At 43.6% G+C, this 14566-nt stretch overlaps 1 gene segment (V, D, J or C); it reads right to left on the reverse strand.

Moving 5' to 3' along the window:
- The window catches only part of LOC127214216 (T-cell receptor beta-1 chain C region-like), a 123792-nt gene extending 111619 nt beyond the window's left edge, over positions 1 to 12173 (reverse strand). The window contains 1 exon segment of the C gene segment in view: positions 12125 to 12173. Within this exon segment, the coding sequence occupies positions 12125 to 12173 (49 nt within the window).
- Positions 12174 to 14566: the final 2393 nt, after the last annotated feature.

Below are 14566 nucleotides of genomic sequence, written 5' to 3' on the forward strand. Positions count from 1 at the left end.
CTCATCTTTATCATGACCTTCAAAGGAATTTAGGCATGGCTTTTATTCCTGTATCCATGCTTTCTCTCATAAGTTTCTTCAGGTTTCAGAGTCTATGGCAGTACAATTTTATACAGCCAGTTATAGTTTGGCAACTCAAACCTCCACAGCATGTTTCCAGGATTTCAAAGATGCTTCAATTGAATGCACCAAAATATACTGTTTATAGAGCATTTTAGGTCTCAGACTATGCTACCAGCCACAGCAATAGCCTACTCTCGCCGTTTGGAGAGGCAAACTTAGAACGCACAACTCCAATAATTTGCATCAATGTCCAAAATATGTAAGAGGTTTGAATCCATGAGGTGGCTACCTAGGTTACTCAAACATACACGTGTCTGATTCACAGTCTCCAGGCTTTATGCCAGTTTGAAACACAGAAAAAACAACCTACAATATTGGAATAGTTTCCATAGAAAATGTGTTTTGTTTGTATTTTAATGTCATCACTAGAATTGTGCTCTGACTCCAAAAGGACCTGAAATGCAGTGAAATTTTGCTGTCCTCTGAGTATATTGTTGTCTGGAATAATGTCAATTGGATGCTGGGATATCTTTGATATGAAATATAATCTGAAAAAAAACTCTGTATTCCTGAACCAAATGTTCTAGATAATACACACACACACACACACACACACACACACACACACACACACACAGAGAGAGAGAGAGAGAGAGAGAGAGAGAGAGAGAGAGAGATTTTACCTGATTTCTATCTGACTTGTTAGTATGTCCTTCTAGAACTGGAACTTCCACTCTATGGCAATCTTTAAGTCTTTGAGGATGAATAATGCAATTACACAATTTGCCATAAACGCTTGCCAAAGAAACCACCATCCATCACCAACTTATTGTTATAAATTAGACATTCTCCCTTAGAACAGGGCTCAGTCCAGACAAAGCCTGCATCTACACGCCCTACACATGCTGTGCACATGTGCAAGGCTGTGGTTGTGGATCCTGTTACAAACCCATCATTGCGAATGCCTTGCAATCTGATCTGGTGAAGACAGAGAGAGGCATGGAAGGCATGGGATGCTTCTATTCATTTTAAAGATTAGAATTGTGGATGGCTCATTACCACAGTTTTTATTCCCTTCCCTAAGAATTTTAGCCTCAGGACATTGTTTTATTTCATGTAGTGATAAATCTTTCTAACAGAGAATGTGGCAGATTTTCATTTAAAATTTACACTTTTACCATTGTCATATATTTGAAGTGCATTATTCATGGTTCCTCTTGCTTGACGCTCTCATATCCCTTGCCCTGCCTCATGCAGTGAGAGGTGTTCTGCAAGAATCCACGGAACCACAGTGGGGCTGCCACTGAAGACATTAATGAGCCTGGTGATGTCAGAGGAGAGAATGAACTATGCGCAAATTGACAATGTGCAAACAAAGCTGGATCTTTAAGAAAATATGTGTGTGAGGCCTTGTTCCCTTGCTATGGGACTGCAGGACAGAGTCATGGGGAGAAACTAGGAAAATAATTTCAATGAACTTTACCCCCCCAAAAAATGCAGTTTAGTTCTATCCATTTGCCTTCAAATTTCCTGGAGTCCTTGTTTTGAATGGCTGAATGATTGTAGCAAATATATCATATTTTCTTTATCCATTCCTAAGTTAGGAGACCTCTAAGTTGTTTCCAGGTTTTGGCTATTACAACTAAAGCTGCTATGAACACAGTTGAGCAACTGTCCTTGGGGTATGACTGAACATCCTTTGGGTGGTGTAGCTGGTCTTGTGATAAGTTGATTCCAAGTTTTCTGAGAAACTGCCACACTCGCTTCCAAAGTGTCCGTTCAAGTTTGCACTCTAACCAGTGATGGAGGTGTGTTCCCCTTGCTCCACATCCTGCCCCGCAAAAGCCGTTGCTTGTGTGCGTGTGTGCATGCGTGTGCGTGCATGCGTGTGTGTGCGTGTATGTGTGCGTGTGTGCGTGCGTGTGCGTGCGTGCATGCATGTGTATGTGCATGCCTGTGTGTGCGTGTGTGTATGTGTGTGTGTGTGTGTGTGTGTGTGTTTTCATCTTAGCCATTCTGACTGGGGTAAGATGGAATCTAGAAAAAATCATCCTGAGTGAGATGACCCAGACTTTGAAAGACAAACATGGTATGCACTTACTCACAAGTGGATATTAGCTGCAAAATAAAGGACAACTGTGTTACAGTCCTCAGACCCAGAGAGGCTAGGAAACGAGGGTTCATGGGTAGACACCCAGATCTCCCTGGGAAGGGCTAATAGAGGAGATGCTGTGGGTGGACTGAGGACAGGGCAGGATGGGAACGTGAGCGTTGAGGATCGGGGGTGGGGGTAGAAGAAGTGAGTGCTGAAAAAAATACTTGAAGGGGGTCATTTTGAGATCAGCTAAAAACCTGCCACAAGGAAGTCTCATGGAAATCTACAAGGGAGATCCCCGCTTAGACTTCTAGCAATAGCAGATACACAGCTATCTGTCCATCTCCTGGGACCAGATCGGTGCCTGGCCCAATTGTTGTCCAAGATACTTCATTCAGTAACGGATGGATGCAGACGCCAAGCCACAGGCAAACATGGGCCTGACCTGGGCACTCTGTATATGTCACAGATGTGCAGCTTGGTCCTCTTGTGGGACTCTCAACAGTGGGAGCAGGGGCTGTCTCCAACTCTTTTGCAGGCCTTCGGGATTCTACTCCTCATGCTGGGTCTTGCCCAGCATTAATACAGGCTTTAATAAAGCATACATAATACATCGCCACAAGCATGATCATTCAACCAGAGTCCATATCCCTAAAGAAAACCAACTTTCTCACCCAGCCCTGGCCCAGAAGTCATCAACCAAAAGTAGTGATTCAGTAAAGAGTACGGGCTCACAAGCCTTTCCTTTATCTGTGCTGCAATGTTGGCTGGCTTGATCTTGTCCAGGTCTTCTGCAGGTAAAAACAGCTGTTGTGAGTTGACGAGTTGAAGGAGCCAGTCGTGTTGAGAAGACACTGTTTAGCCTGTCCTTTTCCAAACACTTCTTACAATCTCCCTGCCCATTTCTGCAGCATTCCTGAGGCTTGGCTAGAAAGAGATGTGACATAGAAGTCCTATTTATGGAAGAGCACTGCATGGACATTGTTCTATTCACATCGACCAGTTGTGAGTCTCTGAATTAACCGTGCCCGTTACACAAAAGCACCCCTGAGAGCTGCACTAAGCCATGCATGTAGAGATTGTTCTTTAGACAGCAATTCTACACCATACCCTTTAAACAAAATAAAACTAGTTTCTTGCTTAGAGCCTAACCACATTTCCCAGCCAGATTTACAGTAATAGGCATGGGTTTTCTTCTGCGGGGCAGCCTTCGAGTCTAATCGCAAAGCCTCTCCCGGATGGGGCCCATGAGAATGACTCAGTTTCATCTCTCCTCCAGGCCAGAGAGCTCAAAACTGTCCTCAATAAGTCAGATGCCCTAAAGGTCTAAGGCTTGGCTACTGCAGGATGTTTTGGCCTTCGTAGCAGCAGATGTTTAAGTAACAGACTTGGGCTCAGGTGTGTCTACTCTTGACCTTCAAGGCTGGATATCAGCTGTGGTTACCAAATGCTTGGAGGATTCAGGGAAGAAAGCCTGTTTGTTCCTCATACATGATAATAGAAGTCTTCTGCCATGTCCCTCCCTTTGGTTGGGGTACTTACGAATGTGGAATAATAAACTTGGGGCGTCAGTATTTCCTGGATTGTCCTCCCGACTCCACCTTGCTTTTGTCTTCTTTGCATCTTTACCCGCCTTTTCTCAATCCACGCTCCCGCACAAAGACAGGTCCCCTCCCACATCTCCCAGTATAATTTCTTGAAGAGGGCGTGTTTTTCAAAATTCTATTTTCGTAAACTTCAAAAAATTTTAGGTGGCTATAGCTATGTGGCTTGATTTTCTGAGTCCTCTGTTTTATCACACGAGACGAGCCTGTTTTTGCTAGCGTGCTTCTCATTATCAGCATGGTGCAATGGTGCCAACTAGAAGTGTGATATTTGGTGACAGTATTATTCTTGCCATGAATACTGAAGGGAAGGAGAAAGGCTGTGCAGGATGAGAAATAGCACAAAGCAGACAGAAGAGAAGGAAAATGGGAGCGGTTAAGACTGTCATCCTGACCTGACCCACAGGGGGATATTTCAGAGCTGTCAGACTATCATTCCAGACTGTCAAATGCCCACTTAATATGAAATCTTCTATGATTGGCATTGGTTCTAGTTAATTTCTGTTACTTCCCTCCAACCCAGAGCACCCCTGCTTCCTGAGATCTGTCCACGGTGGGGTTTGTGCAATGAGGAGAATGTACAATTCAGTGCTGTGGACTGGCTGCTGGCGCAGAGGTACAATGCTGAATCTCCTGCCTCAGAGGACGGGATGCCCAGGCTGCAGGGTGAGTTTGAGGGACACTCAGCTGAGAATCATTTTTTGAACATGTCTATTTGTTGGAGAACTTCTTGACTCTGGCCTACCCCTGTAATCAGATTGATGAATAACCCAACCATCGTCATAGAGCCCTCATCCAGTTATTGATGGAACCAGATGCAGAGACTCACAACCAAGAACCAGGTTGATTCTGAATGTTAATCAAATACGTAAATTCATTGTCCTTCTTCTGTTGATATCAGAAAACAACAGCATGCCCTTTGTCAGGGTTACAACTCATCTTTGCTTTCAGTTCTTTTCTTTGGACCAGATGTCTTGAAGTCTGGATGACCTTGTGTGGATGTGTGGATCAAGAGTCACTGGATTAGGCTCAAGACAGCTTAATATGATTTTATCCGGGAGAAGGCACTTGCACAAGAAGCATGGGCACCGCCGCAAGTTCCCGTTCCCAGGATCCACCCAGGCTGCTCTCTGCGACCTGACCAGAACCAAGAGACAGGGCACAGGTCCCAAACCCAGACCTAATCTACTATCAGTCACATCAGCACCTGTGACCACGCCCAAACAGGCATGGTCAGAGTTACAGGTGCTGGGGTCGAGGGGAGAGAATATCTCACCAAAATTCCCCTTTTAGTCTACAGAGAGAATATCACAAATTGATTCTGCCTTTACAGATTCAACATCCAAACTGAGAAAGACTCGGGCTGATCTTCATCAGGGTGGGGAAATAATGCCGAAATTTTTAGCCACCCTCCTATGCCTGCCACGAGTACCTTGGGAAAGTCGAGAGATGCTGAGCTCGGAGAGAAGAGCGCATTGCTGACAAAAGACTAGAAACTAAATGCTATGTGGTAAGCAGACTTCCCCCTCCAGACTGGGGATGTTGGGGATGTTCTAAAGCTATCCGTTTGTCAGCCTTTGACTTCTGAACACGCTCTGGCTTTTCGTGAAGCGGGCAGTAGCTCGCACTAGCTCCTGTTAATTTCTGTTATTTATTTCCAACTCGCATCGTCACCTGCTTCCTGGGTTGGGTCTGTGACTGGTTTGTGCACTAAGGAAAATACACATTTCGGTGCTGTAGACAGACATGGTCCAGGGCTGACTCTCCTGCTCCCAGGAACTGCATTTCTAGTCTGTAGGGTGAGTTGGACAGACACTCTGGAGACTCACTGGTGATCCTCTCTCTCTCTCTCTCCCTCTCTCGGCCATGCTAGATTCTAAATTATGATCCTCTGTCCTCCACATGCCATTGCAGGGATTACAGGCATTGGATACCACACTTAGTGATTTTTTTCTTTAATTTTTATTTGTTCAGTTTTTCTATTAAAAACTTGATTTATTGTTTCTTAAGTTCTCATCTTCTTTTTATGACAAAACCAATGGTATCTTGGGAAAACTGAAAAACTGCTTTCATCTAGGTAACTAGATAATTTCATGAGGAGACAGGAGGCTAAAAGGGGACCCTGGTGTATTTTCAAGTGGGATTTCAGATTATACAGTGATTTCCAAGCACTCTCTTGTGCCGTGTCAATAAATGAAGTGAAATAATGTAAAGCATCCCTCCAAGTATCAATAATCATGATTTTGGGACTAGAATGCAATATTGTGATTATAAAGGTGCATGATAAATGATAAGGGCAGGAACTACTCCATATGAGTGTTTCCAATGCTTCCAGAAGACTGGGGGAAATGTGCTTCATTTTCCAGAAGGAGAGGACGCTGAGTGCTTATGGGTCATTAGAAGAGAGAGGCTTCACATCTCACAGGGCTTTGCTCACTGTATGTTTAGTAGAGAAATGGAGTGCCAGGACCGTATCGAAAATAAAAAGCCACCAATCAAATGACTCCCAGTACACACAGATGTTCCAGCGCAGGGTTCTCCTCAAAGAGAGGATGGATACACCATCAAAACGGGTTTCTTTCTCTTGTGCTTTATACTCACACTCGGCAGGCTAGAGAGATGATCAGCAGCTAGGCACTCCTGGATCCAGGAGAGGACACAGATCCATAGCCCAGCACTCACATTATGGCTAGGAACCGTAACTCAAGCTCCTGGAGATTGGACACCCTCTCCTGGACTCCATGGACATCTGTTCTCAAATTTCTACACACACACACACACACACACACACATGCACGCACGCACGTACGTGCACGCACAAACACACACACATGCGCACACACATGCACGTTACACTCACGTTACACGCACACATGCACGCACACACACGTCGTAGTTCTAGCAAAACTAAGCCTCAAGTACAAATTTTAAGAAGTGACAGTAAACATCAATGGGATAGAAGGATGCCAAGGGGAGCTGCGATCTTCAGTGATCATGTCATTCCAGCCATCTGCACTGTGTGAGACGAGAGGCAGCAGGAAGAGGACAGCAATGTGGTAGGAAGAGCCGCTATCTCAGACCTGGCCGAGGAGTCTGTTCCGGAGATGTCAGCCTGTTGCTCCAGTCCCTCTGAACATCCTCCAGCCTTGTGTGAAGTCTGCGGCAGTTGCTGCCGGCTCTGGTGAATTTCTGTTAGCTTTCTTCCAGAGTCTGGCACCCCCTGCTTCCTGAGATCTGTCCACGGTGGGGTTTGTGCAATGAGGAGAATGTACAATTCAGTGCTGTGTACTGGCTGCTGGCGCAGAGGTACAATGCTGAATCTCCTGCCTCAGAGGATGGGATGCCCAGGCTGCAGGGTGAGTTTGAGGGACACTCAGCTGAGAATCGCCCCTTGACCAAGTCTGTCTGTTCAATAATTTCTTCATTCCGAAAGTTAATCAAAAGTTTAAGCTCTCCATTTTGGGTCTGCTGATACCAGTAAAAGGCAGTGTGCCCCTTTTCAGGGTTACAGGTCATGTTTGCTTTCTGTCCTTTCTCTCTGATCACATATCTTGGAGTCTGGGTTACTTTGGCATCAAAGGAGCCTGGAAGAGAGGAGAAGACAGAACATGAGAACAGCTCAGGGGAGACTCTGGCAAGGTAAAAGATTCAGATCTGTAGTTTGCAGCGTGAAGACAAAGCTGTCTTTCCTCATTACTCACCTGCCCCAAGGAGACAGAGGGCCACACAGCAGAACAGCCTCTCACCCATGGCCACACTACAGCAAGCAGAGGATAAACTGTTTTCAGGGTGCAATCTTCCTGTGACCCCCCCCCCCACGCCTGCAGACTCGACTACGTTGCAGCTCCAATGCTGCTGCTGAGGAAGTTCTTAGTATCAGAAGAAAAGCTTTTCCTCACCTCACTGGCAAACCACGCAAAACAGCTTGTGTGTATTTTAATAGCATAAACATTGCATTTTTAGCGAAGTCATGAAACTGTAGGAATATTAGAATTAAAGTATACTACTTCTAGATAATGTCTACACTATCAGTCTTGTCACATACAAAGTCATTATATGTACATATGTGTGTGATATGTACATACATATATATGTATGTATATATGTATGGGTGTGTATATGTATGGATGTATTACTTTGACCCTATTCTTGCCATTGACTGTACTTGTTTCTTTTCCCATGGAACCTCGGTTTTCTTCCCAAGTCTCACTTCTATTTTCTTAATACATTAGTTATGCTCTCTCCTAGTCATCCCACCCCATTATCATCATGATTACAGGCTTGACCCAGAATGACAACTTCCTGTCACACTCACCCCTGCATTTATTAATGCACTAAAATCTCTTCCATCACTGTTCCCTATTACGTTATTGACATTTATTTATTATTAGGTGTCCATATGCCTCTTTATCGTAAAACTGGTGATGTCTTGGGGGTAGAATAAGAAGGATTATGGAATGTAGTGAGACTCCTATCAGTGGCTTAATCTCATCACTGGATAATGCCAGTGGGGGAGATGAAGATATAAGAGAAAGGCTTGTGCAATTCACTGTGGGATTAGAACATATATCAAATGTGAATATTCTTGAGGTTTCAACACTCATATGCCAAGACATGCATTATAACATTATTGTAATAGTTTATGATGTGTTATATGCATATGATGTGTATATATGTACATATATGATGGATGGTTTATTTCCTTTCTGGAATAAAAAAGTATTTTTAAATAGTTTTTTTTTTTTTTTCATTTAAAACGGGCAGACTAGATGAGACACAGAGACATGCAATGTTTTATTCAAGTTGAGCTCAGGGGAAACACAAGCAGCAACATTATATTATGTGATCTTTAAGATACTACATAGGTGAGTAGAGTTAAATGTTCACTAAATCATTACCAACCCATTTTCTCTTAATGTGTTTAGCATGGGCTCAGACATAACTAGGCTTTTCAGAGTGGCAAAATGATGCCAACCAGCTTTATGATCTTGGTAATCACCGGATTCTCACCATGAAGACCACAGAAAAGAACTGAGCAGGGCCAGGAGAGCAAAGCAGGCGAATGAGGGGAGAGATACACGGGAAGAGCAGCCTTTCCTGACTTGGTAGAAACGCGCTGTTTTTGAGGCACCTCTTCTGAACTCTGTCCTGTGTGGATGCCACCGTGTGGGACGCTGAGCCCAGTGAGTTTTTCTCCCTTCCAACGTCACCCGCGTCTTAGGTTGGCTCCGTGGTGGGTTTGTGAAGGGAAGGAAATGAACAATTCACTGCTGTGGACTGACTGCTGGCACAGAAGTACAGGGCAGAGTCTCCAACTTCGGAAGCTGTGATGTCCAGGCTGCAGCTTACACCTGAGGGACACTTAGCTGAGAATCGATTCTTGACCATGTCTGTTTGATCAACAGGCAGTTCACCCTGAAAGTATATCAGGAACTTTAACTCTTCGTTCTGCCTCTGCTGGTACCAGAACACAGCAGTGTGCCCCTTTTCGGGGTCACACATCATCATAGCTTTCTGTCCTTCCGTTTTGATCACATGTCTTGGCGTCTGAGTGACCGCAGCATCAAAAAAGCCTAGAAGAAAAATGAATATAGAGAACATGAACACAGGCCAGCAGCAGCTCTGGCAAGGAAAATTATCTGGGTCTCTTGCTGGTGAACTGTAAACACGAGTTTACGTTAGGAGCTTAGGTCTCACCTGCCCGAAGGAGGCAAAGTGCTACACAGCAGATGAGCCAACCAGCCATGGCCACACTGCAGCAGCAAAGCGCGTGGCGCTCTCAAGCTTCATCACTAAACTTCCTGTACTGAGATGTCCACACACCCCCCCCCCAACCTGGTGCACGGACCACGCCCATTGGGGCGTGGTCACAGGTGCTGGCATGACCTGGGGAGACTAGATCTGGGGTCCAGGACACAAGCTCGCTCTCTTTCTTGCTAGTGGGAGGCAGAGAGCATCGGGAGGCATCCTTGAACCTGAACCTGGACGGCCATCTGTTTCTGGTGTGAGTGATTTCTCCCCGAATGAACATCCATCAGCCTATCCTTTCCCAGATCCTTATTTACCACGCTTTAAGTCCCTGTGACATCATCTTTGGTAGGCTCAGTCTTTACCACCAAAGCAGCTCTGAAAAGATGATCTCTGAAGAGCTTTTCTGTAAACAGCGGAATACAATTTGTTAAATAATTTTATGTTGATTTTGCTATTACAACACTAAGTCTGTATTTTAGGAAGTCATAAAATAAACTTATCAAATCGAAAATATCCTGTTACTGTTAGATAATGCTCAAACGCTTAACCCATTAACAATAGTCTTTATAACATGGTAGTTTAGTGTTCTCTATCTCTCTTCCATCTCTGTCAAAATCAGATACGGAGCCCATCAATTATCAGCCTGAGCCACAGAAGAGTGCATCCCCCCCCTTGTGTATACATGAGTACAATTCTATCTCTCCCCTTCTACTTTTCTGCTGAATTATTGATTTTGTTTTTTCTTAAATCATCATCTGCATCTTCACCCTAAAACGAATATGATAAAGTCAAAGATGCTACCCCACTGCCATGGTAGACTGGCTCCATCGAGTCACTGGGTTGTGTTAGGATCAGATACGAGGGCATGGAAGAAATGCTGTGCTCTGCTAGGTGGGTCCAGAGAGAGAGAGGGAGAGGGAGAGGGAAAGGGAGAGAGAGAGGGAGAGGGAGAGAGAGAGGGGGAGAGAGAGGATAGAAAGAAAGCAGTAGAACCTATCATTTTTGGTGACTGCCTTATTCACCCCATGGAAACTGGATTAATGACGAGGACAGGCTGACAGAGGAACGCGAGAGGCAGATGTAAGAAGAGAAACTGGGGTGCTTGCAGGCTGCTTCTGCGGCCTTCCTGTGACAGATGCAATCATTGCCTAACTGTTTCCTGTACACCAAAGCGATTCGTGGTAACAGGAAAGGTTTTCCTTGTCTCATTAAGTAAGACTTACTGATATTTTATTCATTTAAAACTGTCTTTCATTTGCTTTATCAATGCAAACTTCACATCTATACTTTAAGAATTCATCAATGAATAGAATATCCGTATTAATATATCGTACTCTTTTTGAATAATGCCAGTACCCTTGATACACTTGTGGCTCTCTCTCTCTCCCTTGGATTTTGTATGCAGATACCATGAATTGTATAATACAGTCTACGACTGGCCTCTCTCTTGAATTCCTCCTGTCTCTCACTTGCTTATACCCCGGGCCCTAGCTACAACAATGCGTTCAGCACTTTTCTTCTTCACTTCCACTCACCCTGTTCTGTTGAAGTACTGACTTTACGTTCTGGAATCATCCTCTTCAATTCTATGATAAAACGTATAATGCCTTGAGGAAGAGAAAGAGATTATGAAATCTCTGCTTGGCACTTCTTGACTGGTCATCCTAGGCCAGTGGGAAACATTATAAGGAAACAGGAGGTTGGGGTGGGGGGCTTCGAACTTCTATATTAAGAACGTAGTGAGTCTCAGGAGTCCTCTCGTATCCTTCAGGTATATAAAACTATATATTTAATTTCTCAACAGTCACATTACTGGATACATATTCTTTTGAGATCTTTAACCCAGGCTCTGAAACAGCCAGGTTGATCTTTGTCGGCATGGTAGAATGTTGAAAGTGAATTTGAGATCTTTGGTGACCATCTAATTTTCACCATGAGTACGACGTGGAAAGGTGGTAAATACAAACAGAAGTTGACAAAGAAAAAGAGGTGAACACCACGTGAAGACGGTTCACCCCAGTTCTGGCCCCATGGCCTGTCTGGGCTATAGAGCTGTCGCTCCTCTGCTAGACACATTCTAGCCTCCTGTGGTTGACACTGGCTCCGGTTCATTAGTTACTTCCTCCCAACCCAGAACAGCACCTGCTTCCTGAGTCGCCCCCGTGGAGGGTTTGTGCACTGAGGAGAACGTACAATTCAGGGCTGTGGACAGACTGCTCGCACAGAGATACAGCGCTGAGTCTCCTGCTTCTGCGGACTGGATTTCTAGGCTGCAGGGTGTGTTTAAGGGGCACTCGGCCAAGAATCGCTCCTTGACCAAGTCTGTTCTTTCACGAACTTCTTGGCGTTGAAAAGAAATCAAAAAATTTAGCTCTTTGTTCTGCTTCTGCTGGTACCAGTAAACAAAAGTATGTCCACTTTCGGGGCTACAGCTCATCTTCGCTTTCTCTCCTTTCCCTTTGAACAGATGCTGTGGAGTCTGGATAACTTGTCCATCCAAAGAGCCTAAAAGATAGAAACAGAAAGTATGACCCAGTGAGTGACCCAGGAGGAATCTTGACAGTGAACATGGATTGGAGCCACTGCCAGGACTCCCCAAACCAGGAGTCACCTGCTTCCAGGAGACAAAAGGCTACACAGCAGAGAAGTCTCGTGTTCATGGTTTCGTTGACTAGCATCAGGGCACTAGACCTTATCAGCAACCTTCCTGTTCCTGTGACATCACCCCTTTTCAGATTCATAGTTGTCATTTACAGACTCACGTTGCTGACACATTTCACAGTATAGAAGGAAAATTTTGACACAGTGAATAAATTCATGTTTTTTTACTAGTATGAATAACTTATATATATATATATATATATATATATATATACATACATATATATATATATATATATATATATATTAGACAACTAAAAATAAAGTAAGTCACCTCCTCAGGGATGGGGGATGTATGGGAGGGAGAACTGTGATTGGAATATAAAATGAAATTTTAAAAAAATACCAGACACAGTGAAAGTGAAAGTAAAATAAAATAAAAGATACAGCACAAAGCATCCTAAGACTACTAGACAATGACCAGACTGTGCACTAGTGATAATCTCTGATGTTCTCTGTCCAAGTCCCCCTTTCCACAAACATACATACATACATGTTACTAGCATGCTTATCTTCATATGTGCATGTATGTACAGAGACACAGTACTTTTTACTAAATGGTCTTTAATTGCTCCCTCATAACCACCTTTTAGCTAATCATTATCCTTCCCTGTCAATGTGTATTCATTTTATGTGTCACTTAGTTTATGTTCAGTGTTTCTCAATTGGCTCCTAAGTGTCCTTTCTCATGGACTTGTACATGGTTTCTATCTCACAGATGGACATTGTTTTCTATCTATTTATTATCTAATTACCGTAATTAGATGATAAATTCCTATCATCACTGCTGCTTTATAATTTCGTTACTGACCATTGCTTTGAGAACACTTATTTATTTTCTTTTGTCTTTCAGCTTGTTCATTTCCAGGGTTTTTAAAGCTACCCTCAACTTTTCTTGTCTGCGTTTCCAGTCACTGTTCATTCTAGTGTGTACATTTCGTGACTTTTTCGTCTTTATTTTTCTCCCCACTTCCTATCTTCATTATAGGAGAGTGGGTTGGTAGTCTGACATGTGCATCTCCACGGATTTTCCCTTACTCATTCAATTGAAGGTTCATCCACCTTCTAACTTCATATTGAATATGGAAGTTTGATAGTGCACTAACAGAGTAAACACTCAAGTAATTGATGTGTGTTGAGAAGCAGTTACCTGGATTTCTAAAAGTTCTTTTTCCTTACCTGCCTCCACGTTCTCTGCTTTCTAATTACATTGAAGTTTATGCTGATGAGACAGTGTCACACAACCTCAGACTGGCCTCAGACTCAAACTCAATACAGAGTGAGGGTGACCTCGGTTCTCTTGACTCTTGACTCCATCTTCCAAGCACTGGGGTAACAGGCATGCTCTACTCTGCATGGCTGTGTGCATGTCTGCTTTTAAATGCTTCTTCTACGTTTTACTACATAGCACAGCAGGCTATTGTGGTTTTACATGTCTTTAGACTTTTTATAAGACAGGAAAGTGTTATCCACGTCCTGCAATGCACTTTGCATTCCAGTTTGTATACCCTATAGTGTTCATGGGCCAGGTTTTAGTTAATTTTCACTCTCATTTTTTTCTGAGGTCAAGTAAATTTTTAATCTTCTTTGATTTAATTTTCTTTGAGTATTGCCGATTTAAACATGTTCAACTTTGACATATATGAAATATGCATACCTGAGTTCCATGAAGTGGTTAGGAAAGGTGCCATGGCTGTCATCACACCCTCTCCACAGGCCGCTCAGCACCCCTGTATCCTCACGTTCGGTGTCTGATCAGCCTATGGGAGCTGATTCATGTTCACCCACAGAGCTTTACAGTGTGTGAGCGTGTGCGTGTGTGTGAGCATGTGTGTATGCATGTGTGTGCGTGAGTGTGTGTGCAAAAAAAAATATCAAATAGGACAAGAATTTCCTGTCCAAAGTAACATCCAGAATGTCATGTGTAGTGGCTGTGGTTAGGGCTGCAAATGTCAGGCTTGACCCCCTCCCATTCCCACATGGAGAAAAAGAAACCCAGACATAAGGGGTGTAGTTCAGATGCTCAGATTTTTCTTTTACATCCGTTTTTATCCATCGCCTGTGTTTGCCATAAGCAATTAATGTGGTAAATATAGTGAGACCAGTTCTCAAAGCTTAGCAAGTGTAGAAGGCCCTCAGCTTCCCTCACTAGATTAGAGATGAGCATTGGGAGATAGGGGAGGCCCAAATGCCACATCCGCCATTTATCAGCCAAGCATCCTTTGTAACATTATTTGACCTCTGTCTGATTTAATGTCCCCCTTCTCTAATATGCAATAATGAGTATCTATCTCAAAATAATATAGAGAATTCGGTATAGTTCTTAGCCCATTGCAAATACCATATTTATGTTTGTGATTGTTAATTTTAGTATCTGGCATTCTAATAAAAA

The sequence above is a fragment of the Phodopus roborovskii genome, unplaced genomic scaffold (assembly GCF_943737965.1).
Source record: "Phodopus roborovskii unplaced genomic scaffold, PHOROB, whole genome shotgun sequence".
NCBI classification, from domain to species: Eukaryota; Metazoa; Chordata; class Mammalia; order Rodentia; family Cricetidae; genus Phodopus; species Phodopus roborovskii.